Source organism: Macrotis lagotis, chromosome 4, assembly GCF_037893015.1.
Source record: "Macrotis lagotis isolate mMagLag1 chromosome 4, bilby.v1.9.chrom.fasta, whole genome shotgun sequence".
Classification (NCBI taxonomy): domain Eukaryota; kingdom Metazoa; phylum Chordata; class Mammalia; order Peramelemorphia; family Peramelidae; genus Macrotis; species Macrotis lagotis.
In genome coordinates this window covers 142,932,952-142,959,565 of record NC_133661.1, presented here as the reverse complement: position 1 = coordinate 142,959,565, position 26,614 = coordinate 142,932,952, and the positions used below count along the sequence as shown (strand labels likewise).

Genomic DNA, 26,614 nt, shown 5'->3' with positions numbered 1-26,614 from the left:
CTTTCTCAGGATAATATTTTTAAAAGCATAAAATTAAATGCATAGAACTATAATGGAGACCAATTATACTGAAATAGTTATCTGTATATCTACATATATAAAGTTCATGACAACAAAATTCATCTGAAAGAACAGATCAAGTACATCGGGGGAAACAATGAAAAAAAATGAAAGAAGGTGATCTAGCAGTACCAGATTTTAAACTACAACAAAGGGATAATCATAAAAATAAATCTGATACTGGTTAAGAAATAGCTGACCAAAGATATAGTTTAAGAATTCAATATACATAAATAACAACAGCAACCTATTGTTTGATAAAACCCAAATATCCAAGCTTTTGGAGCAACAACTTACTATTTCACAAAAGCTACTGAGAAAGTCTGGAAGAAACTAGGTATAGACCAACATTTGACACCATATACCAAGATAAGCCAAAATGGGTACATAAATTAACTATATAATAGCATAAGCAAATTAGGAGAGCGTAAAAATCAATCCCTATCAGAACTATGGATATCATCAATAAGAGATAGATGTATAATTTTTATTACATTAAATTAGAAAGATTTTTACAAATAAAACCATCACAACCAGAATTAGAATAAAAAGAAGAAACCAGGGAAAATATTTTTATGGGAAGTTTCTCTGATAAAAGCTATCATTTCCCAAAGATTTATGGAGCTGAGCCAAATTAAAAAAAAAATAAGAGCCATTCCCCAAAGGATAAAATGGTCAAAGAATATGAATACAAAATTTTCAAAAGAAGAAATCAAAGCTATCAATAATGCTCTAAATTATAAATTCAAGAAGCCAGGTTAAGACTCAGGAACTCATCTAAACCTAGCCTCATTTTCCTCATCAGTAAAATGAAGATTATAAAAGCTACTAGTTCCATGATAGAATTGTGAGGACCAAATGAGATATTTGTAAAGTCTTTTCAAACCTTAAAATGCTTACATAAATGCTAGTATATTGTTGTGCAATGCTGTTAACAAGCATTAAATGCTTACTATGACTATGAACAAAGGAGTTGGGTAAATTTGTAGAGGGGAATGAGTATGTCTAATTGGATGTGCACCTTGTTATGAAAGACAGCAAACCACCTCACCATCTGTGAAACACAGTATGATTAAGGCAAATTTAGGTACAAAACTAGAAAGAAAAGGGTCCTTCTAATTTCAAGATGCCAAAAGGGGTCTTTGGAAGAAAACATTTGGGAATGTTGGATATAGTTCATCCTCTATTTCACATCATTTCTTATATTCTCCTACTTTTGTTATGGGATGAATCATAGCAGCAGAAATGATGCATCACATTAATTATGGAACTAAAGAACCTTGAGAAGCTATCTAGTCTAATGAAACTAAAGAAACTTGAGAAGCTATCTAGTCTAATCACCTTCTGCTCCCCTAGTTTCTTCTTCCATTTCTCCTCCTATCCAATTGGAGCTCACACTTCTGCTCAGCAGAATCATTGTTAGAAGCAGAAGATCAGATAAGAAAGCAATTCCATACCTCTTTCAAAGTCTTAACATACTTTGTTGCTTCCTTAGGTAAACAGATTAAGAATCTGGGATTGGTTTAAGATGATCTCTCAAGTCCTCTTTTCCTTTAAATCTATGACATTATGAACTTGATCCTTGAAAAGTTGGAAGAGTCTTCAAGAGGGGTAGAAAGATGTGATAATGTGAGGGAACTATAGAATATCTGAGGAAATAGAATTATAACTAGAGTAAGAAGGGTCCAACCCTTTCACAATTGTGGAAACTGAAGCCAAGGGAAGTTAAATGATTTGCTCAAGATCATACAAGTAATAAACATCAAGTCAAGATATGAACCAAGGTCCTCTGACCTCCATACCAATCTAATGTATCATATAAAAACTAAGTTCAGTACTTTGAGAATGTATGACTTTTGTTGGACTGCAGTCCTCAGTAGCCTATATTTGGGAAATACCCTGGTCAAATAGTTCATCTAAGGAGGATCTCTCAAAACTCACCTACTGTGCACACCCAGCCCATCAAGATGCCCATAGTTAAAGTCTTTCTAACTTAACATGAAGGGCCTGCTACAACTTGACTGTCTTCTGTTGGCATAAATGACCAATCCAATTCAAATGAGATATGGTATTAAATGAAATAACAAATGTAAAACTGTGCAAACTTTAAGGTGTTAGAATGCTAGCCTTTTTTTTTTTTTAAATAGGCAATTAGACTTTATTGCAGATAGAATGGAAGATCTAGTCAGGAAGACCTGAATTCAGATCTTGCCTGACACTTACCAGTTGTGCCACTACCAGCAAGTCTGTCTCTCAGTCTCAATTTTCTCATCTGCTTGAGAGAGTTATGAGGATAAAATGAGATGATATATATATATATATATATATATGTATATATATATATATACACATACACATATATATATAGGCCCTAATAAATAAAATTATAATATATATTAAATATATAATAATAATACAGATTTGTAAAAAATTTATAACATACTGATAGACATCCATATATATATATATATATATATATACACATATAAAATGTTTTTCAAACCTTAAGGTGCTGTGAAATGCTGCCTATTACTATTATTATTATTATACTATTATTGTTCAATTCAACAATTCAACAAAAATATAGTAAATGCCTGCTATTTGATAAGCATAGGATTAATTACTAGATATAGAAATTAAAAAAATGAAAGTCCATATCTTTTAGGAGTTTACTCTCAGGGTGAGAAGGAGACAACATGACCCAAAAAACCCATTAAATACCAAATTTAAAGAAAGTAAAACAGGGGGAGTCCACAGGTGGGGGACAGGAGTTTTTCTGTTAGAAGTAGCACTTACCTGAACACAAAAGAAGTTCTAGATACAGTGACTAGTGAAAGCTGCCTTCCAAGCATGGGGACTAGCCATTGCAAAGACTGAGAGGCAGGAAATGGAAAGTTATGTTTGGGGAAACAGCAAGTAAGTCAGTTTGTCAAGTATACTGGGTATGTTAGGGAAACTGGCACATGCTAAATGAGCCTGGGAAAGTAGGCTGGGGCTGGATTGTGATGGACTTTCAAAAGTCCAATAGAGGAGTTTGCATTTTCACCTCCAAACAGGATGGAGCCTCAGAAGTTCCTGAGTAGGGGAGTAGCGTGGTCAGACCCTTGCTTCAAGAACTCAGGATGTCCTTTAGGCCACAAGGAGGCATCAGAGAACTGTTTTAGGAAGGATAGAAGGAAGGCAAAAAAGAGGAATAAAGGAAAAAAAGGAAGGAAAGTGAAGGGAAAAAGAAAGGAAGGAGAAAAGGAACAAAAAAGCAAGGAAAAAAGGAATGAAAAAGTAAAGAAGGAAATGAAAGGAAAAAGGGAGGAAGAAAAAAGGAGAGAAGAAAAATAGAGAAAGGAGGAAGGAAGGGAAGAAATAAGCATTTATTAAGAACCTGCTATATGCTGGGCATTATGTTAAGTGCTTTACATTTGAACTACACAAAACCTTGGGAGGTCTTGCTCTTATTATTCCCATTTGACAAATGAGGAAACTGAGGTAGACAGATGTTAAATGACTTGTTCAAAATCCAATAAAGAAAGGAGATAAGCATTTCAATGGCTCCTACTATGTGCCAGGCACTGTGGTAAACACTTATAAATTTTTCAGGACATTAAACATTTAACACATGTAACATTAATTCCCCTCATTTCTTTCATTTTCCAACTAAATGTAATGGTAGTTTTCAACAATCACATTTTTTTTTGGCAAGGCAATGGGGTTAAGTGGCTTGGCCAAGGCCACACAGCTAGGTAATTATTAAGTGAGGTCAGATATGCACTCAGGTCCTCCTGACTCCAGGGCTGGTGCTCTATCCACTGTGCCACCTAGCTGTCTCACCAATCATTTTTTAAAAAATTTTTTCTCCCTCCCTCCCTTCCCTCCCCCTTCCCCCTGACAGAAATCAATAAAACATAGGTTCTATCTCTTTAATCAAGCTAAACATAGATCCATATTTCATTAATTCATTTCATTAATTCATATTAATTAGGTTGTGAAAGAAGAATCACATCCAAATAGAAGAAATAAAAATTGGAGAGAGAGAAAAAAAAGAGAGAATTCATAAATTTTGAAAACTGGAGATAGTAAAATGTGGTCTGCATTTAAACTCCACAGTTTCTTCTCTGGATAGGAATGATATTCTCTATCACAAATCTTTTAGAATTGTATTTGATTATATATTGCAGAAATGATCAAGTCCATCATAGTTGATCATCATCCCATGTTGCTGTTTATGTATATAATGAATGTTCTGGTTGTATTCATTTCACTCAACATCAGTTTGTGCAAGTCTTTCCAGGTTTTCCTTTTTTTTTTTTTTGCTAGGCAATGGGGTTAAGTGGCTTGCCCAAGGCCACACAGCTAGATAATTATTAAGTGTCTGAGGTTGGATTTGATCTCAGGTGCTCCTGACTCTTGGGCTGGTGCTCTATCCACTGTGCCACCTAGCCACTCCATTTCCAGGTTTTTCTGAAGTTTCTTATAAAGTAATAATGTTCTATCACATTCATATATCATGATCTGTTCAACCATTCCTCAACTGATAGGCATCCCTTCAATTTCCAATCCTTTGCCACTACAAAAATTGCTGCTTAAATATTTTTGTACACGTGGGCTTTTTTTTTAATCTTTTTTTTGTGATCTCTTTGGGATGCATTCAATTATCTTTGACTAACTCAGTGCTTTATTCCAGTGAACATGTCCTATGGTAAATGCTTTGGTTGATATTTAGAATTGTAAGGCACAGTTCTACAAGAGGGTATTGGGATAGGTGCAACAGACAGATAATCAGGTCCCTTGAAACTCTACCACCCTAAACTCCAAGACCCTTGGAAACAGGGAGCCATCTGAGCAGGGAGTTCACATAGTTCACATAGTTTGTTCAACAGTGTGTTCTATTTGAGAAGGCCTGTCATAGGAAGAGGACAAACCTTTCTTATGTAATCTGGGGTCACAAAGGCCCATAGAAGAAATAAACGGGAATGGCATCTAAATAAGAGGGAATGTCCCTCTGTCTAAAGACTAGTTTCTTGCCATGTTCACCAGTGGGCCTCTGGAAAGAGACACCTAGTGTCAGCAGTAAGTACTTTCCCTTAACATTGCTACACAACTTAGAAAATAAAAACAGAATCACCAGATTCAGACATCTAAGAAATCATTAATTTTGAAACTTGAAAATGATTTATCTAAATAAATAGTTTAAATAAGCTATAATTGTACTATCCATTTCTCAGGCCCAACCCTTTCATCTTACAAATAAGGTCACTGAGTGATAGGTTAAGTGCTTCATCTGAGGACACGGTTAAGCTGGATGACTGCACATCTATAACGCCCGCCCCTTGACATTTCTTGCTATATAGGATCTTAGACTTAGAACTGGAAGGGTCTTAAAGACTTTACTACGACCAAACCTCTTATTTTCCAACTCAGTCCCAGAGAGATTAAGTGAAATTGCGAGATGTTTCTTGAATATATAGGATTCATTATCTGTAGAGTTGGAAGGAGCCCAAGAGGTAATTCTTCCTTCTATCCACACCTTCCTCGGGCTGGAGGACTTGAGTTCTAATCTTGCCTCAATCGCTTCCTCTCAGCCCATTTCCTGGCCTGTAATGTTGAGATAATAGTAGCCCTATCCCATAGGGTCATGGCGAGAAAATAAGGATAATAGCGCAGGATCGCTGATAGGCCAGTATTGATAAGTAATCAATCAGCTCAGACCAGGTCACAGACGCAAAGCGCTTTGCGAGCCTCCGCTGGTTCACAGATGAGGAAACTGAGGCTTGCGGGGGCCGCCCGGGTGCGAGCGGCCGAACCCGCGCGCCGGCCAACGCTCCCCAGCAGCCGGGGTCCGGGGCAGCCGGGGTCCGGGGCAGCCGGGGTCCGGGGCAGCCGGGGTCCGGGGCAGCCGGGGTCCGGGGCAGCCGGGGTCCGGGGCAGCCGGGGTCCGGGGGAGCCGGGGTCCGGGGCCCCAGTTGCTTCGTCCGCCGCGTCCCTCTTGGCACCCCCTAACCGAGCGCGTCGGCCGGGGCCGGGGCCGGGGCCGGGGCCGGGGCCGGGGCCGGGGCCGGGAGCTCTTCCCTACCTGACCCGCGCTCTCCGGAGCCGGGGCCGGCCCGCGCTCCCCGGGCGCGCCGGTGCCCAGCCCGCGAGGCCCCGCACGAGTGCGGCACGAGCCGGCGCTTCTCCCGGGAACTTGGCCGGCGCCTGGGCGAGGAAGCGCCTCGGTCTTCTTCCCTCCCTCTCCCTCCCTCCCTCCCTTCCTCCCTGGCGGCGGCGGCGGCGGCGGCGCTTCCCAGGAGCGGCCGGCTTTAAAAAGCCCCAACCCCACCCCCCCAGCCCTGCACTCTGCACAGGCACTGGAGCGAGCCGGCTAGAGCCATGCGGCGCTCGCGGCTGCCCCGGTCCCCGAGGCTGCGGCGCGCCGGAGGAGGAGACGGAGGAGGAGACAGAGGACGCGGCGGCGGCGGCGGCGGGAGGGGGTCCGGCCCCGGGCCGCGGGCTCTGCGCCGCTGGAGCTGGCTCCTGGTGCTCGCGCTGCCCGCCGCCTGCGCGGCGCTGCGGCCCCCCGCGCTCTACACCAACCACTGGGCCGTGGAGGTGCTCGGGGGGCCGGCCGAGGCCGACCGCGTCGCCTCGGCGCACGGCTATCTGAACTTGGGACAGGTAGGTGGCGCGGCGCAAACTTTCCCCGGCGCGCGCTGCGGGGCCCCGGCCCCGGCGAGGAAGCGGAGCCTGCGTCCTCCCTGGCCTCGCCTCGCCCAGGCTCCCACGAAGCCCGGACCAGCGCGGACCTGGGGATCCCGGTGCGCCCTGACCCGGTGGGGAGGGCTGGGGTGGACCCCGCGCTGCCGGGCGCGCCCGCAGGGAGGGAGGGAGGAGGAGCGGGACCCCGCTGCCCAGAGATGCCTAAAGAAAGCCCGTTCCGAAGTTGAGGTGCCCCGGACTGAACTTGTTAGGGAGGGAGAGAGAGAGAGAGAGAGAGAGAGAGAGAGAGAGAGAGAGAGAGATCGTTGTCACGTTGGATGAAGGGTTGAGTAAAACTTCCGACGTGCGCCCGTGTGCAGCCACACTCGGCTTTGGAGCCAGGTGAAAGAAAAGTAGTTTCGAAGGATAGAAAAGTGCCAGGAAGCCTTCGGACGCCAGCCCGGATGCCTGGGCTTGGGCACTCGGGCGCTGGGAGGCTTCCCGGATGGTGGAACCAGAAGTGGGACTGACCCACCTCCTCACCTGTCCGCTTTCCCTTCGGGGAAGGAGAGACTCACTCTTCCCCTCCTTCCCTCCTCCGGCGCTTCCCATCCTCCTGTCCCCTGTGGCCGAACATAGAAGTCCGCGTTGGGAGCCTTCCGCCCCGCGCCCCAGGCCGGCCCCGTTCTCTAGGCTGTCCCCGGCAGAATTTCTCAGTTCTGGGCTGAGATGAGTAGGGAGAGGCGAATTGAGAAAGTAGGGATTTCAGCTCTAAACTGACAACTGGACCGGGGGAGAGGATCAGCCTAGTTCGACAAATCAGTATTTCATTGGGGGCATCGCCACCCGAGGCTGTGTCCCCTCAAACTTGGCTCAAAGGGAGATGATTTCGAACGAGGCCAGAAATACAGGCAGAATACTTGAGGGATGAGTTAGGGGATGAGGCACTGAGGAAGCAGCTACGGACATAAGCCCTAATAGATCGATCCTAAACTAGCAAGAGCCTTAATCCAAATCAAAGACATTCTAGACCAGGGATCTAGGCTTCTGTACCCTGTAATGGAAACCCCACACGGAGAAGCGAGGGATCGCTGAGAAATGAACAACTGTCTCTGCATCTTGTCATGCTGCTTGGAATGAATATCTTAACAGGAGTAGTATGCCCATGGAAAACTCAGTGGTGCTCCAGATGGGAAGTCTCAGCTTTCTTGAAGTGAACGTGCCAAAGTGTATTCTTAGGGGAGGAAAGTGGCTTTGTAAGTAAACGAGCCATGGCCGAACCAAATTTATTTGCAGGTAAAACCCAAGAGAGGCAGAACTGAGTCCCTTTCTCATCACTCTGAAGCCAGTCATCAGTGTAAAGGGTTGTCAGAAGTATGAATGGGGTGGGAAGGAAGAATGAGATTTATAGTTCTCCGAGAGAACGATTAGTAGTAGGCAGAAGAGTGTAGCCTCATCTAGGGATTACACTCCAAGATATGGTTAACAAATATATGCAAACTACAGACATAAAAAAGGATCAAATCAAGTTACAGATAAGCTCTTCTTGTAATTCAGACTCCAGCACCATGCAGCGTTAAATTTAGTTTTATCATTATCCATGACAGAACTCAGCAAAGTGTGGTGCTGCCTAATCTAAATGGAATTTTCTTTGCATCGGAAGTCTTATATTGATGCTGTTAATGTGCAGTGTGTGGTCTTCTGTAAAAGTAATCTTAATCATTTGAACTGTATTTGTGGTTTTATCCAACTTTTGCAATGGCTGATCATAGTTTATCTGAAAGAATATAATTAACCGAGTGATTTTTTTTGGTTCAATTCCTTTCAAGCATTGCTGTCATTTAACATTTTACTTTCATCATATAACTGACTTAGGTTCTATCAGTAGTTCCTAAATCTTTATTCTCTAATTCTCCAGATGTGAAAAGGTGTTCCTGGGTTTATTGCTTTTCATGTTTGCTTAGAGTCTGCCAGCTCTCTGTGTTCACAGTTCACTGCCTCTCAGTCCAGGTGGCACTGCAATTTGTCTTACTAGCAAAGGTATCTCTTGAAGTGTGCTATAAATTACAAAGAGACTAAGTTGTTGGCTTGTATAATTAAACATACAAACTGGAATTTAAGTTGAGACATAAGGGACTGGATCAGACTAAAAACAGGGCTTTGAACTTGAATATCTGATATCTAATGTGTACATTACAATATTCTTTCTACAAATATCTTCAAATGAATCAGCGATGGCAGTATAATTCTTCTGTCTCTAACTTTATTGGAAACTCTCCAGACAGGTCACATATAGTTTATTACATTCTTATTTTATGGGTGGACAAGGAACGAAGGAAAGAAGGGGATACCATGACTCTTACCACATTTTCCAAGGACACAGTAGGCAACTTCTGTATCACATGGTATCATCCACATAACTGAATTAAATCTGTTAAAATAGCCAGTGTCATGACTTCAGTATGAGATAGGAACATGTCAAGAATCCAAGAATGAAGACCCTTTGAGTATACTGATTGATAATTTTAAAGCAGTTAGAGATACGTTGTATAAGAACTTAGTTTTTCAATGAATTCTGTTCTGTTTTGAGGTCTTGTATCTAGGGATGAGCTTCTGGTATGGAAACTCTCTCTAGTTTATGTAGGTTGGCAACTGTTCTTCATTCAATGTCTTAGAATCTTGCCTGGGACAATGAGAGATTTAAGTGATTTGCCCATTGTCACTCAACTAGTATGTGCTAGAGGCAGGAATCTATCCAGACTTTCCTGACTCCCAATCTGGTCCTCTATTCTTTATGCCCTTGTCCTTAGCATGGAGTCTGACTCATAGTAGTCACTTAAATGCCTCTTGACTTGACTCTTTAATGATTATAAAAAGGAGACTTTTGAAGCTTATGAGACCTCAACTAACAAATGACAAAAATAGTCCTTTGTTTTCTACTACTTTTCCCCCTCATCTGTTCCCAAACCAATCTTTCTTTACTTTTTCTTTTAAATGCACTGCTCCTATGGAAAAAGGCCAGGAGCATTCAAGCACCTGCTTAACAACCCATAAAAAAGAAAATCTAATTTGTAGCTTTCAGCTGGGAGTATTTGTGGGTATTGGATGAAGGTATTAACTCCCTTTTTCAAGTGAGCCAATCAATGAACAGAAGAAGGGACTTGTACAGTTTCACATAGAAATTCATGTATCGGTCCTTAAGCTTTAGTCAGTTGTCTAAATAGTCTGCAAAACAACTTAAAAAAACTTGAAGACCATTCAAATTTATGCTTTATTCCTACTCTCCTCCTGGTTCCTCATGGATCTTTATTAAGCTCTAAATTATTGCTTAATGGTTTTTCTTTTAAAGTAACTAGTATCCTTGTTAAATTAACATGATGCAAAAATATTTTAAATTATCTAATCTTTCCTACTAGTAAGGTCACACTTAATTGTGGCATTCTGACTTTCATTTACAGTACTCTTTCTATTATAATGTATTGTCCTCTATAAATTGATCTTTAAAGAGATGCTGTACCTACTCAATATTGTGTTGGGGGTTTTTTGTCTGTGACTTGGAATGCTTATGAATGGGAAGGGAGGGGTTTATAAATGAGTAACCTAAAATTTAGATGATCTTTGCAATCAAGCAAAATAGTTCTGAATTTTTAGCTTATTCAAATTACATTTCTCCTTAGGGATGGGCCAAAGCTTAATTTTTTTCCCTAAATTCTTGCTGTAGCATGGGGATATTGAGCTAACTTGTTAGTTTTGAGCCTGGGATAGGGATGGAGTGGGAGTGGTGGGGGGAGGATAGTGGGGAAGCAGGCTCACTGCCAAATCTCTAAAACATCTTCCTGCCATAAATGATTTTAAACCTGTCTTAAATGATTTTTACGTATAATAACTGCTGATCGCTATGCACCTGGCATTGAATTTCAGGTGGTCCTCAAGTAATTCCTGTCAGTGAGAGGGAATTATGATGCTAAAGATTTCTTGTTCTTATGATTAACAAAGTAAAGTTACAACCTGAACTGAACTGAAGGGACAAGAAACAGGTATTAAAATTTTGGAGCAACAAGAATGCCAATGGTATAGGCAGACAAGTAGGTTTGCTACATAGTAGTCATACATTATGCCTTTTTTTTCTAAAAATCTGGCATTTTAAATAATATACCTTTGCTGCAGAGAGTCACCCATTCATCCTTAGCAGAGTTCAGAGCCTAGGGCAAATCACACTGTGTACTATCTTCCTTGATATTCTGTATGGGTGAAATTAGGTTAAAATAAACATCAAGGGCAACCTTGAAGAAGAAAAAGGAATCTATATGGTGCAGTATAACTCACGGGATTGGAGCATGATTATTGATTGGCTACATGTCTTTGACTTCAGTTATCTCTTCTGTAAAATGGGTAAGTTTGGCCAGCTGATCTTACAATCAATATCTTAGATATCATCAAAAGAACACGTGAGGAATGTCTAGGAAAGGGAAGATAAAGTGTTTTGTTTTGATTTGTTAGTAAGAGAGAGGATTGTTAGGGGTGAGTTTTATGTATTATCCTCAGTCTTAGCTCTAGCTAATGATGCTACCTCTGTCTTCCCAAAGTACTTTAGTTGTTAGTTAGCAAAGACAATTGTGATCTGACATAAGAAGGGTGTCCCAACATCTAAGACCTTTTAACCCTTACTTCCCCATGCTCTAACATTGGCTCAGCTCATAATGTTCTGATTTTTTTTTTCCCTTGGCTTATCTTTAGTTATATGATGCTATCATCTGCTATCATTGATCTAGCAATGGAAGGAACCCCAGAAGTCTTTTATTTAGTCCAGTCCCCCTCATTTTATAGATGAAGGATCTGAGGTCCAGAGAAATTAAGTCCAAGGTTAAATTGATATAAATCTAAGAAGGCAAGATTTGAACCCAAGTTCAATGAATCCAGAATCAGTGATCTTCAAAGGTGTTTCTTGTGGTAACTGATTCTGTTAAATTCTTAGTAAAGTAATTAGTCACTCTTTGATGTTCCTGTTAGTCTTCTGCTCACTAAATAATGGTGATGAATAGCTCCTTCAGCTGTCTAGCAGTTCACACTTCATAGGATGAAATTGGCAGACACATGTAACCATGGTAACAGGGCCATCAATACCCTTAGTGTAGTAATGATGGCACTGCAAAGAAGAAACACTTTCTCATTGTTTCTCACTTAGTCACTGCAGACATAAACAAGCCTAGCTCTGCAGTACAGTACAACCTGAGACTCAGACGTAGCTTGATTTACCTTTCTTCACATAAAACTGTTCTTTGATTTTGTCCAGAAAGAGGCAATCAATTTCGGTTTCTAGCACACTTCAGTGCCACCTGAATTTCTGCCATGGGCCAGAATTGTTCATTACTTGAATCCTAAACTGATCTGACTTCTTTCTACTCAAATAATGTATAAATCAGTCTTTTCTGTGGACACTAACCATTGCAACTGAATAATATGCCTGAAGACTTGACTAAATAATCAATAAGATTATATTTTTTATAACAGTATATATTTTGTTAGGGAATAAACAGAGAATTTGGTTTCCCAGCCTTTATTTCACACAACAGAAATTTCCACAATATTCAGCGGAATTACAATATTCAAAGGACTGGGGTTTCTTTATTGGCTGTTCATGGGTCGGATCCTCATCTTGTCTATTTTTCAATACCTCCTTTTTCTACATATATAAACATTGTAGGAGGAAAAAAGAGAGATATGGACAAAATCTTGGAGTTAAAGAACTGTATTGATGTGGCTATGTGGAAAGAACAATGGAAACTCTTTATGGTTTTTTTAGACGATTCTTAGTTGGTCTTGGGCCTGTTCTATATCATTCATATAGTGAGAGGAGGGCAAATAGACTGATTTCATTAACATTGCTACATACATAACAATAACTCCACTAAGTCCTACTTGGATCAATGCCTTATGGCACAGAACTGATTCTGAATTCTTGGAGACTGTCAGAGGAGTCCATAATCTGCCAGGTTCTACCAACCTTCAGTTAGTAATTAGCCTGAAGATAGACTTTCTAAAGCTTGAGGACCAAGTCAGCTAAGTTTAGAATCTGAACACTAAGGGACTGACTATTAGGTAGTGAATACTTTTGGACACAGCGATTCCTAAAGACCATTTGAAAAGTAGTTAAAGGATTCTGACCCATGTCAATGGAGGGGACACATCAAAAAAAAATAATAAAATTGGAAGAACTGACTTTAAAAAAATATTTGGGCTAGTTAGTATTTGTGATCATTTCTTAGGAGTCAAATTTACTTTTGCCACTACAAGTTAGTCAATGCTTATTTCCTACAACAAAGACCAAATGCCACCAGTGGGTTCAATTAATGCCCTTGGGTACTTCTTAGTGCTTAAAGCCTAAGCTAGGAAAAGGGAAAAAAAGGAGAGTAGAAAAATGTATGGAAATAAGAGACTAAGTAAGAATCAATATATGTAAATTTTAACAAAATACAATAAATTTTTATATCCTCTCCCAGTCACTTTTTAAAATCTGTATACTTGTCAACTTTATTGAATTTTTAAATATATCCATAGTCAGTGTGATGGTCATGTGATATTGAATGACTAGTCTTTTGAGTTAGTTTGTCAGCACAAACACACACACACACACACACACACACACACACACACAAACACACAGTTAGAGGGTGGGATGAATTGTAGTTGGAAAATTGTGTAGTCCTTTCAATGATCCCAAGCTGCTCTTCTGCATTCTCTCTCTGTCTTTCTTTGTGTGTGTCTCTATCTCTTTCTCTGTCCCTCACTTCTCTCTCTCTCTCTCTCTCCCCTCTCTCCCCCCTCTCCCCCATTCCTCCTTTTAAAACAAATGTTTTCCAAGTGATGCCAGTTGGTTATGACTTGTGGAATACTCCAACTGCTGAAGCATAAAATCTTATGAATGATCCAAATGACAGTTGCATTTTGGGTGCAAGTTGTTTGCTGCTTATTCTGACAGCTACTTATACACAAGAAGTGATATAAGTAAATCATTCATGAAAGCAGATAATCAGAAAAGGAGACAGACCAATCATGGAGTAAGAGCATGTAGTATAAACAGTTGAAGTACTGCTATGGTGCCCAGGAGATATAAGAAGTTCTAGAAGCCCTCTGTTCATTAAACAGATGTTTTTGGGGGACTCAGTGAGATAATATGGGAAAGAGTCACACAGGATAAAGTTTGGATGAGATACAAGCTGTATTGATGGAGGAAATACCTACATCCACAAATCATGAAGCCACAGAAGACTGTCTCTGTCTCTGTCTCTGTCTCTGTCTCTGTCTCTGTCTCCATCTCCGTCTCTCTCTCTCTCTCTCTCTCTCTCTCTCTCTCTCTATATATATATATATATATATATATATATATATATATATATATATATTTTTTTTTTCCCCCTTTGGTATGGTGGAATGATATTTCAAAGGCAAAGAGCCCCATGTGGAACAGATGATTGGATCTATGGTCTCTATCCTTTGCTTCACCTATCCATCTCTCTAGTGTATGCTAGTCACAGGATTGACTCATTCTTTCAGCAAACGTTTCCAAAGCACCTATTACCTCCTACAGCAAGGCCGTTGTGCCTTTTCTGTTTTCCATCTTATCACTGGTTCTTCTGATTACCCCTTCCCCCAACTCAAGCCATCAGGTCATGAACAATTGATACTTGATGGCTCAGGAATTGGTAACTGGAAGTTTATTTAGCTTTCTCATTTTTTCTTTCCTATATGGTTACATTGGAGGTGTGTAGTTTTGTGTGTATTAGACCCCAAATGTCTGGACTTGTGCCTCCTTGTCTCAGTCTGAATTTACTTAGGTGTGTCTGTCCCAAGACAGGCTTTAAAAAGAGGTCAATGATCATTTTATTTTAAAAAAAATTATGACCACCATGTCTAACCACACATTTTGAGCTTTCCCCATTTTTTCACTTTAAAAAAATGACCTATGTTTGCATGTCTGCTGATAAAGGCTCATTTTTGTGAAGAAAAAATAAACTTTATTTTTGTCACACTGTCAAAATAACTTTATAGCTGAACTCACTGACCATCTTCATGTGCATATATCTTAATTTCTTAGTTGCAGTAAGATGAAGCTAAGAATAGAAAGTTAGGCTTAGTTTAGTGGCTTGAACCAGATGTTTACTTGTCCCAAGGCTTTGCCAAGTCACAACTGCCACAGCACATCATTTTAGGATGAGATGAAAAGCCCAGTGATGGAGATTGTTGTTCTCTGTCCTTATGGTACTTGATGCTTGTAATTTGTAACTGAATAGATACTCCCTTGTCCAAATATGCATTTGCAGTAAATATATATTTTGTTTTGTTTTGTTTAGAGAAACATGTTTTCTTATCTGCCTATGATAACTGATTACAATGGAAACATGATAAACCCAAGTCAGTACATTTTCCTTTACTATTATTGATTTCTTGGAGCTTTTCAAATCTTTAAGTACCACATCAGTGTGAGATGATAGTTTTTATAGAAAGCAATCCTCTCATTAAATATTTTTCTAAACTAATGAAATGAATATAGTAAAAAAAACTTTCATGAAGTTATTGAGTGGGCAGAGCTAACACTATATTTCATGTTATGCTATTTCAATATTTTCTTGTATGTAGTTATGTAAAAAGAGATAATTCAACCTATGGTACATACTCATCTAAATAAAAAAAGTTGTTAGAAAGGAGTTCTTTTGTATTCAACTGAAGTTAAGCTAGGTTATTTCCTAAACTGATAATTTTTCTTTTTTCTTTTTGCTCATTACAAGTACCCCTGAAAGTTTCTATGTTAAGTGTGTTAGAGCTAAGTGTTTTTCTCTTTTCTTTTTGGTGGATGAGAGTTTGATAAGCTTTCTTAGCCACTTAGATTTCATTCTTTGGGTTACTCTCTTTTTCTTACTGAAAGTTTATTATACTTTCCAGCAATTTGTTCCTTTCCTGAAGTTAGTCACTTAAACCTCATCTTTTCACTTCATACATGCTGCCTTCCATGCCAAAGGTTGCCTTTCTCTTCTTGCCAAGTGACCAGTCAGTACCCTCCCTAAATCTCTCCTGGAAATTTGCTGCCTCAAAGAAGTCTTTCAATGGCTACTAGTCACCACCATTGAGATTTTTTTTTTAATTACCAAGGAAACTTGTCTTTCTGAAGAATTGCACATCTTTTCCCCAATGTGTGTCTCTGTTTTGTTGTTTTTTGTGTTTGAATCATGCAGTCAATAGAAATGGAATTGGAAGTCTAGAGAGCAAGGCCCATGTCTCTTCATCTGCCATACAGAATATAACATTGATGTTCAGCAAATAAATGGGACTAATTTATGTAGGCATAAGGGAGTAGTGATCTGACTGAACCTGCCTAATCCATTTTGAGTGACATGTTTGTTCACTTATATCTTTTCATAGATTCTTGTAAATATTAAGTGAAGTTTGACTTAGAGTTGTCCTTGAGAGTCGAAGGCAAGTCTATTGACATGTTTTAGATGGATGAACAGATCTAAAATGTCAGGAGTTCTTTCTATAATTAGTTCATGTTAATGGCTCTTAACTCTTCTTTGAGGTCTGTTGTTTTTTACAACTTGTCCTCTTTGCTTCATAGGGACCTTTGATTCATATGAGCCACCCCTTCTCTAAATCCAGTACTACTGGTTTGACTCTTTCTGCTGGTTTCCCAATAGCCAATGGTTATGGCATCTGTTTGAAGTTTGGGTTTACAGTGGGTCATAGTTTTTCTAAGGCCTTTCTTGCTTATGATTATTTATCCAATCCTAACATTAAAAATATTCCTAGAGGCAGCTCAAATTAAAGAAGCATTTAAAAATATTGATATAATTGGAATACAAAGTTTTTATTTAAAGAAAATTAGAAATATAGTTTTCTAGGAGTGTAACCATAAGTTTAAGTAGACAGAAATGGGATTTTCTATGGGATTCAAGTGTGTATTTGTGAATGTGCATATGTCTGTGGGTGTGCTTGCCACCCTTTTAAATCACTGAATCATACTCCAAAGGCATAAAACATTATTGTAACTGCCTATCAAAAACACTTGTTTCCTTGAGACTTATGAGTCATATGATCAGTGAGATATCTGATTAGTTATTTTATTTTCACAATTCTCCAAATCTTTTCCATACCCAAAAGGAGTTATACATGAGATTTAGTGTAATTACAATTAAAACTACAGAAGAAGAGGACAAAATTCTAGACCAGATACAATTCTTTATTAATTAACCTAGGAGAACTCTAATTTATAGAATGTTCCCCAAACATTCCTCCCTCACAAGTCTCATTGCTCCTGGAGTAGGAGCACAAACAAATTTAGGGGCTTATGCAGAGCCTAAACCCAGAGACCCATACTGTTTCCATGACTCTGCCCAAATAATCTGCAAGAAATGGCAGATATAGATTCTACCCAGCCACATGAAGGAAAGGAAAGAGAAGAATTAAGAAGGTTTAAACATTCTGCCTTTTGACTGGGGTCTGACCCTTGAGCAGGGTCTATGTCCTAACTTCTCTGCAGCTTTAATAACTGTACTTGAACATCTCGTCTCTTTTCTAACTTTGTAAGAAACTGAAGCTATTGATTCTGCTTATGTGAAAGAAAAGGAGGAAAAAAGAGCATCATGACCCACAGGAAAGGGGACTGAATCCCAGCTGATGCCAGTCCTTTCTCCCTCCATAAAGGTTACCCAGGGTAGACATCCAAGATGACAAACTTTATGTCCTCTGATGTTGGGAGACAGCCTTTCACAATAGTTTCGGATGTCTGTTTACCAGGTAGGGCAAAAAGTCAGTCAGTAAGTGATGAAGGAATAAGAAAGAGATTAAAATACCAAAGAATATCAGGAGAAAAGGCTTCAACAAAAGCCTCTCATATGCATATATTGTCTCAACAGAGACAATCTCAAAACCAGAAGGGAAAAAATAAATAAAATGTCGGAGATACAAAATTTTTAATATTATAATAAAGAAATTGAATTAAACTTGATGGAAGAATCTAGAAGTAGAAATAGTAATAATAGCATTTATAGTGTTCTAAAGTTTTCAAAGTATTTGCATATAGTGTCTCAAGATGATGTCACAATGAAAGTAGGTGCTGTTGTCCCCATTTTGTTGTTATCTTAGTTGAATATGACTCTGTGATCTCATTGAGGGTTTTCTAGGCAAGGATACTGGTGTGGTTTGCCATTACATTTTCTAGTAGCCCATTTTACAGATGAGGAAATTGAGAAAGACAGAGGTTAGCTGACTTGCCAAGGATCACATAGCTAGTAAATGTCTGAGGTCAGCTTTGAATTAGACCTTCTTAATACCAGTTCACATACTCCAACCCCTAAACCATCTAGCCATCTAGGTATAGATGCCCCAGAAGCATGGAATAGCAAGTTCTAGAATAGTTCAAAAGAGAAATAAAACCCACCAAGTAAGGAATTAAGGATGAATCTAGATCAGAAATTAAATTTCTCAATGCAGAACTTTAAAAAGCACAACAGCTTTTTAAAGAAATCCTAAATGCATCATAAAAAATATTTGTAAAGAGATGAAAGAGAAATATATTTTGGAGACAAAAATATTAAAATGAAGGAAAATTTGGTTGAAAAGCAGTGAAGGGTAGTAGCATCAAAAGAACACATGAATTCTATACAAACCACTTGAAGATAGGAGAAAAACAAAATAAGGTAGGGTTCAAAGAGATCTCAGAAGAATATGACAAATTAAAAAAACCCTGAGCATAATGAAGAAAATACAAGAAAACAGTCCAGAACTTGTGCAAATACAAAGCAAAGGATCTATTGAGAGAATCCATAGATCACTGCCAGAAAAAAATCTGACAATTAAAACTCTCAGCTATATAGTGATTGAGTCCCAAGTGAAATGTCAAATTTAACATGTCCAGGAGAAAGACTGTCAAATATGAAGAAAAAGAAAGTTGAGTAACAAAATTATTCTGTAATTTCAAGAAATCACAGAAAGAAATGGAATAGGATATGCAGAAAAAAAGCAAAGGAACTTAATATGCAATCCAAAATGACATACCTTGAAAATCTAAGCTTAATCATTAATTGAAAAAAGGACATTCAACAAAAGGTCATCCTGTTGTATGGAAAAACAAAACAAAACAAAAGCAATCAGAATATCAAACATACAAAAACTCCATGGAACAGGAACATAAGAAGTAAATTAAGTACAATTACTTAAGTAAGGTATAAATAATAAAATCAGTTTTTAGATATTTTTAAATATATTTAGCTATTATTTACATATATTTTAGCTCTATATTTAGATATTATTACTTTTTAATTTTTAGAAAAGCACTGGATTTGGAGACAAAAACATCTAAGTTTGAATCTCAAATTTAGCATGTGACTTAAAACAATTCATTTAGCCATTTGAACTTCAGTGTTTTAATCTACAAAATAGAGATATTTGCTCTACTCACTGTTATTAGAATCATATGGGATAATATAAATATAATAACATAAAAACTTTATAAACTTAAAACTTTAAGCAAATGAAGAGTAATATTTGTAGCCTTTATGGTTCTTCAAGGCATAGAGGTGACCCTGGGTTTATGAAGACTATCCAAAATGTGGAAGGTCCTACCAAGATGGAAAAGCTTCTAGGACCATTGACACACTTTGCTTCTGTCAACTAAAAACTAGGCTAACATTAGAGAAAGAGAGATCAAGCAGCAGACTGACTCCAACTTGATGATTTTTTCCTCCAAAAAACTATTGAGGCATAGTGGAATTATATATGTCTGCTGAACTCAGTTTCTTGAAGAAAGAAATAGTAGTAATGAGAACAATGTACAAATCAATACCAAAGCATAATTTTAGAACAATAAGAGCTAAATAGTGATGATAGCCACCTTTTACTATACCTTCCTTTATATGGGAGGTAAGATAGATCTTCAGGGGATCTAAAAAGCAGTAGGATTAGAATTTGTTTTTTCTGCTCAATCATTTTTCATTCAATTCTGTCTCATTAGTATTTTTCCTAATAATGTTATGTTAATTATTGGCTTCCAGTAGAATTTACTGGTTTTCTGTAAATATCACCTCATAGTCCCTATAGAAGAGTTATTCCTTTATTGCTTTTATGGGTGGGCTTCCTCAAAGGTAATCATGTTTCCTTTTTCACAACTTGAACTTTCCAAGTCATGGGTAAATGTATTATTTCAATTTATTTCTCTGTTCTTTGCTGCCTAGGCCAAATGTTGAAGTTGAAATTAATAAGAATTTTATGCATACAGCATCTTTTGTTTTGTAGGAAACCAGCTCATCACTTATTGGTAATTTAGTACATTTACATAAAATGGAAGAGAAGAGAAATGAGAAGCATTTTCATAGTAGTTGTTTTATTTATAGAGTCTTCTAATTCTATTAAAACAAATGCCTGAGGGATATAAAGCTTGGAATAAGTAATACATAATAAAAATGGAGGAATTTTAGACTCAAGGAGAAACCATTAATGCTAAAATTAGATTTGAATCTTAGTATCAGGAGGAACAAGTGCACTTTTTTGAAAATAAAATAATAACATAGTCTGTCATACAGGAAAGATGAATTAAAATAGATACATGGTAAAGAGAGAATTTGAAAGGAAACATAAAATAAGAAACTATGAAAAGGAGAAAATGTTCAGTTGACTCAAAGGGGAAAATATAAAGATAACAGTAACTATGGTTTAGAGACAAGTAAATAAAATGACTGTCATAAAAAGCAATAAAACTAATTAAATATTTAATGTGCTTTAAAAAAGTTGGCAAAATATGATGTATTAAATATGGTAAAATATGTAAATAACTATAATAGTTTGCCTAGTATGTTCAGGCAGCCAGTTCAGTGCCTCACTTCCAATCTCTTGCACATAAACATGGATTTTTAATTAGAGAAACTAAACTTGAGAGACGGTAAACTAAATTAAATAAGCACTGCTTATATTATGGAAGCTAAAAGGCACTGTCTAGGATGTCAACCTAGTGTTAAGTGAATGAATGAATGATTGAAATAATCACAACTTTTAAAAGGAAAGGCATTTTTTTTTGGTAAGTCAAGGATCAAGTGGCTTGCCCAAGGTTACACAGCTAGGTAATTATTAAGTGTCTGAGGTCACATTTGAACTCAGATCCTCCTGACTCCAGAGCCAGTGTTCTTTCCACTGCACTGCCTAAAAAAAGCATTTTAAAAGGATTATTTGAATGAGGAAGTGTTCTGACTTATAAGAATAAAATCTCAAATAAAATTTGAGAAGATGTTCCAAATGACACAATGTCAGAATTGGAATGGACTTCAGAAGTCGTCTATCTAATCTATTTTTGAACCTCAAGAAAAAGCAGTCATCCTGATGCCAGCTTTAAAACTACTTTAGGGCGGCTAGGTGGTGCTGTGGATAGACCACTGGCCCTGGAGTCAGGAGTACTTGAGTTCAAATCTGGCCTCAGACACCTAATAATTACCTAGCTATGTGGCCTTGGGCAAGCCACTTAACCCCATTTGCCTTGCAAAAACTAACCCCCCCCCCAACAAAACCTACTTTAGAGGCAACCCCTAATTCCCCAGAGGTCACCCATTCTAAAGTATTTATTGTGAAGAACTGTTTCTTTATATCAAGTCTAAGTCTGTGGTGGCTATCTGATATAGCTAGACTGTCCCTCTGGGGCAAGAACAGATTTTTATACTTCTACCTGGTGGTTCTTTAAATATTTGAAGATAATTCTTGAGGTTAATTCCCATGTCTCCCCTAAATCTTCTATTCTCTTCTTGACCTAATTCCTTCAAAATTTAGGTAAGATTTTGTCTCCTGACCTTTTGGAACTTATAGGAGAAGAAGAAATGATTATATCAAGTTATAATACACATTACCTCATTCAGTTTGGGGGTCATCCTCATTTTGCAGATGAGTAATTGAGGCATAAGGAGGTTGTGACTTATAAAGGCCACAAAAATAGTAAACACCAGAAGAGGGATTTGAATGTAGGTTCTCTCCCTTCCCAGAGGAAGACCTGAGTTCAAATCTATTCTATTATTTCCTTTTTCCAGTTAGGGTTCAAGTCCAGGAAATAGTAAATAAGCTCTTTTTTATTTTAAGGTTTTTGCAAGGCAAATGGGGTTAAGTGGCTTGCCCAAGGCCACACAGCTAGGTAATTATTAAGTGTCTGAGGTCACATTTGAACTCAGGTTCTCCTGACTCCAGGGCCGGTGCTCTTATCCATTTCGCCACCTAGCTGCCCCTAAATAAGCTCTTAATGATGTACCTAAGGTGATTGAAAAGTCATTTTATTATCTTAGGTCAAATATACTCATATTAAGCATATATAAGTGGTGCTTTTTGTCCTAAACAAATATTGAGAAATATAGAACCAACAGCCTATAATGGTCAACACTACTGATGTCAAAGAGCAGCATTCTTTCTTTCTCTCCTCTTTTCTTTCTCTTTTTTTAAGGGTTTTTTTTTTTTTGCAAGGCAATGGGGTTAAGTGGCTTGTCCCAGGCCACACAGCTAGGTAATTATTAAGTGTCTGAGGCTGTATTTGAACTCAGGTACTCCTGACTCCAGGGCCGGTGCTCTGTCCACTGCACCACCTAGCCGCCCTCTCTCTCTCTCCTCTTTTCTTGACTTTTTTTTTTCTCTTTTCTTCCTGCAAGTTAGTTGCAATTAGTAAATCGAAAGGGCAGTCAGGTGTCAAGCATGGCCACTACCCAACAAAAAAGGTTTTTGGTTTAGCACATCATTTCTTAAAGAATGGTTCATGAACTCCTGGGGATTCTTGTCAACCTTTGATGGTTTATGGTGGTTCATAATAATAATAATAATATTCTTTGTCTATTAAGATAGGCAAATAACACTTCACTATTTCAAAATACATTTTAGCATTTCCATAGTCATGGCGGTGTTGTTGAAGATTCTCTTCATAATACTTAAAAAATTATATGGCAGCAAATTGAATGCAGAAATAGATCTGAAAATCCAGCTGAATTCTATTAAACCAAACATTTAAAGAGAGTTCTAAAAATATGTAAAAGAATGCTAACCTTCCAACTATTTTTTTTGTCTTAGAAAACTATTTTTTCATGAAATGTTATATTACCATGTAATTGGTTCATTTTTTTTTTTGGCAAGGCAGTGGGGTTAAGTGACTTGCCCAAGGTCTCACACAGTTAGGTAATTATTAAGTGTCTGAGGCTGGATTTGAATTCAGGTCCTCCTGACTCTAGGGCCGGTGCTCTTTCCACTGTGCATCCTAGCTGCCCCTGGTTCATTGTTTTAAAAAATTAACAAACATTTAAAAAATTTATCAATTTTATTATATAATACAATAACTCTATAGATATAACCTATTTAAGCTGAAACTCATTGAATCCTCAATTTTTAAAAGTGTGAAGAGGACTTGAGACCAAAAAGTTTGAAAATTTCTTTAGAACTTAATCATGACTATGCAATATATCTGGAAATAAATTTTTCTAAAAACTCACTTTGTTGAACCTAAATACTCTGAGAGAATGCCCTTGCCATGTTTGCAGACCTTTTGATCCTATGTAGTTCTTGCCAGTGTCTTTCTATAAATGAGCCACCTAATTATTCTAGAGTTCTTCTTTATTATTGTGTGACCAATTGTGAGGCCAACTATTATCCTCTCAAATTACCTGAAGAGCCTACCCTTTCTCTCATCATATATGTTATTGATATATTTTGTACTATCTTTTGTGTGTTAGTCATCATTGACAATATGTTGATTCTGCCTTTATAACTTTTCTTGTATACTCCCTCTTCTTTCCTCTAACACTGCTACCACTCTGGTGCAGACCTTAGTTCTCATGCCAGGCTACTGCAATTCTTTTCTAGTTGGTGTTCCTGCCTTACATCACTCTTCACTCCAGGCAAGCCTCCATTCATATGTCAAATTGATCTTCCTAAAGGGCAGATCTGACCCCATCATCCCCTCTTCAATAACCTCTAGTGATTCTCTATCATGTGCGAATCTGCACTCATTGGCAGTCAAAACTCTTCAAAAGCTGTACCCCTCTTATCTTTTATTACTTTCCTACACCCTATGTACACCAATCTATCCCTTTATTCTTCAGTACAATGACACTGACCTACTTGTTCTTAGCATAAGGACATTCCATCCCCAACTCTGGCATTTTCATGGACCAGTCTAGTATTCTTTCCCTCATCACCATCTTCTGTTTTCTCTGCCTTCCTTAAATTCCCAGCTAACATCCTACCTTAGGACAGTTAGGTAGTACAGCCCTGATCTTGGAGTCAGGAGGACACTTAATAGCTGTATGATGTTGGGTAAGACACTTAACCCAGGTTGCCTCATATCCAAGGCCATCTCCAGTTGTCCTGTTTCATATCTGGCCACTGGACCCAGATGCTCTGGAGGAAAAAGTGAGACTGATAGCCTAGCATAGCACCTCCTCATTCAAATCCAATTCATGTGCATGTCATGGCATAACTTCCCTGATGTCCTAGTTTCTTTGATAATGAAGGACAAACATCAACATCCTACCTTCTGTAGGGAACCTTTCCTGATCCATCTTAATTCTAATGCCCTCCTTCTCTTGATTATCCCCATGTTATCTCAATGTCTTGACTGTACACAGTAAAAACTGATGTTATCCCATCATTAGAATGTAAAATCCTTGAGGTCAGAGTTTTTTGCCTTTATTTGTTTCCCCAGTGCCCACACCAGTGCCTGTACCATATGGTAGGAGCTTAATTAATGCCAGTTGATTAACTGACTCACTCAAATCCATCATGGATCTTTCCACTTTCTAATGGATCATCTGTAGTTGTATCTCATTTAAATTATGATTTATTGGTATATAGCATCATTTGAATGCTTGTTTAAAATGAATTTTGGAAGTAGAGAGCAGCTTGGAATAACTAAAAGTATTGTATGGTTTCCCAATTCAAATAGAATCTTGTTAAATTCTGAATATAGTTCATTTCTATCAGTAGTATCTGTCTGAGATATAAGTAGTAATGCACTAATTCAGTGGACAGCCTGCTTAATTAAATTTAATCATCTGAGCAAGATAACACAATTCCCCATGTATTAGATATCCTTTTTCAAAAAAAATTTGGGGTTTAAAAACTGGGAACATCTTCTACAGTGGTTGTAGATTTTTTTACTTTCATTTCCCACTTTTTTGTGCTTGTTGGCTTTGTTTCACATTGTTTCACATTTGTTACCGGTCTATTATAGGTTACGTTTCGCCATGTTCTGCCCAGAAATGGCTCAGAAAAGATTTTTGTACAGTGCTGAATTCAAATTCAAAGTGATCCAGTTTGCAAAAGTGAATGGAAATCATGCTGCTGAATGTAAGTTTGGTCCTCCTCCAACTGAGAAAACAATCTGAGACTGGCTATGGGAAGAAGAAACCCTACTGAAAACACCAGGGTAGAAGAAAGACATGAGAGGTGAATCAGCCAAGTGGCTGGATTCAGAAAGGAAATTGAAGAAATGGATTGAAGAGTAAAGGGCAAGTGGAATTCTTGTGTCTATAGAGATGGTTCAGCAGGAGGCAAGAAAGATTGCTGATGAAAAAGAAGTGACTGATTTCAAAGGAGGACACAATTGGTGCTTCAGGTTCATGAAATGGAATGCACTAAGCATGTGTCCATGCACCAGACTTACTCAGGGAGTGTGTGTGTGGTCAACCACAGACCAGGAGAGTAGGCAGAGCCTCTCTCAAGACAGTGATTTGTCATCAAACACAGATGAGGACTAGCAAATGAATGGGAGTTTTGACAGTGATGAATTGTATGAATTTTTGGATGAATAAAATTTGTAATATGTAATATGTAATATTTTGTAATATGTAATATTTTTTTTCAAATTTTGGGCCCCCAAATTAAGGTGCATCTTATACATGGGGAAATACAGTACATCCTTCCTCCTCTTTATTTTTTCTATTTATGACTAGGCTTATTGATTTTCAGAGGTGTCGTGACTAATGGGGAAATGTTATGAGTCTTGAAAAATCATCCACCATTAAAAACCTCTTTATAACTTCTTTATCAATACAAAATCTCTTGCCAGGTAATGTAACCACCAGGCTAGGGACTAAACTTTTTTTCAGTGCACATTAACTTCCTCCCCAATGATGAATTATGTGTCTTATATAGAGCATTTAGAATTGAACTAAAGGACAAGAAAGCTAGAAGCACTAAAAAGGTAAAAGTTCATGAATTAATAGTGAGAAATGATAAACTTCAAGGAACTCACTCAGCTCCCCTTTACCAAGAGCCTCTGTATTCCAGAAGGTTATACAACTAATGCAGGGTTTGTGCTTTGGGACCCAATTGTGCAGTTTCCTATTGCTCTAGAGATTCTGCTGGTATATTCCTCCCTCCCTCAACTGTTGGAAAAATCAATGAGCAATTGTTCTGCACAGCTATGTGAGGAGGAAGGAACAGTATAAGAACCATGCTTCCCTCTGCCTGTGGCAGGCCCAAGAGAATTCCAATGAAAGCAAAAACATGAAGCAACCACTCTATCATCCTCCAACCCCTTTAATTCAACTCAGGGAATGACAGAAAAGAGGGACGGGGGCTGGAATTTAGAATGTGTCATTATAATAGGCCTGAAAGAAGTAGGATTTGAAATCAGTTGGTGCCAATTTAGTTCCTCCAGAAACTACTTGAGGCAGAGACTGAGGTTGATGGAAAGCAAATTCTTTAAAGTGAGTTGATCTTGAGGCATGTTCTGATCCAGTTTTCAAGGAATTTTTGTACTGAAGGGGAAAGAGTCAGGAAGTGATCAAAAGGGAGAAAAAGCAGAAAAAATGTTAAAACTAATGTGAAACATATTTCTATATTAATCTCAGTTGTGGAAGAAGAAACAGATTAAAAGGAAAAA

General features: G+C 38.3%; 1 protein-coding gene across 2 annotated transcripts in view; it reads left to right on the top strand.

The window, feature by feature from the left end:
- Window positions 1-6,406: 6,406 nt before the first annotated feature.
- PCSK6 (proprotein convertase subtilisin/kexin type 6) overlaps window positions 6,407-26,614 on the top strand; it is a 280,328-nt gene continuing 260,120 nt past the window's right edge. For both annotated transcript variants that reach the window (XM_074234241.1, XM_074234240.1), the window contains exon 1: window positions 6,407-6,708. In XM_074234241.1, the coding sequence (XP_074090342.1) occupies window positions 6,424-6,708 (285 nt within the window). In that variant the 5' untranslated portion in view covers window positions 6,407-6,423. The remainder of the gene's footprint in view (window positions 6,709-26,614) is intronic.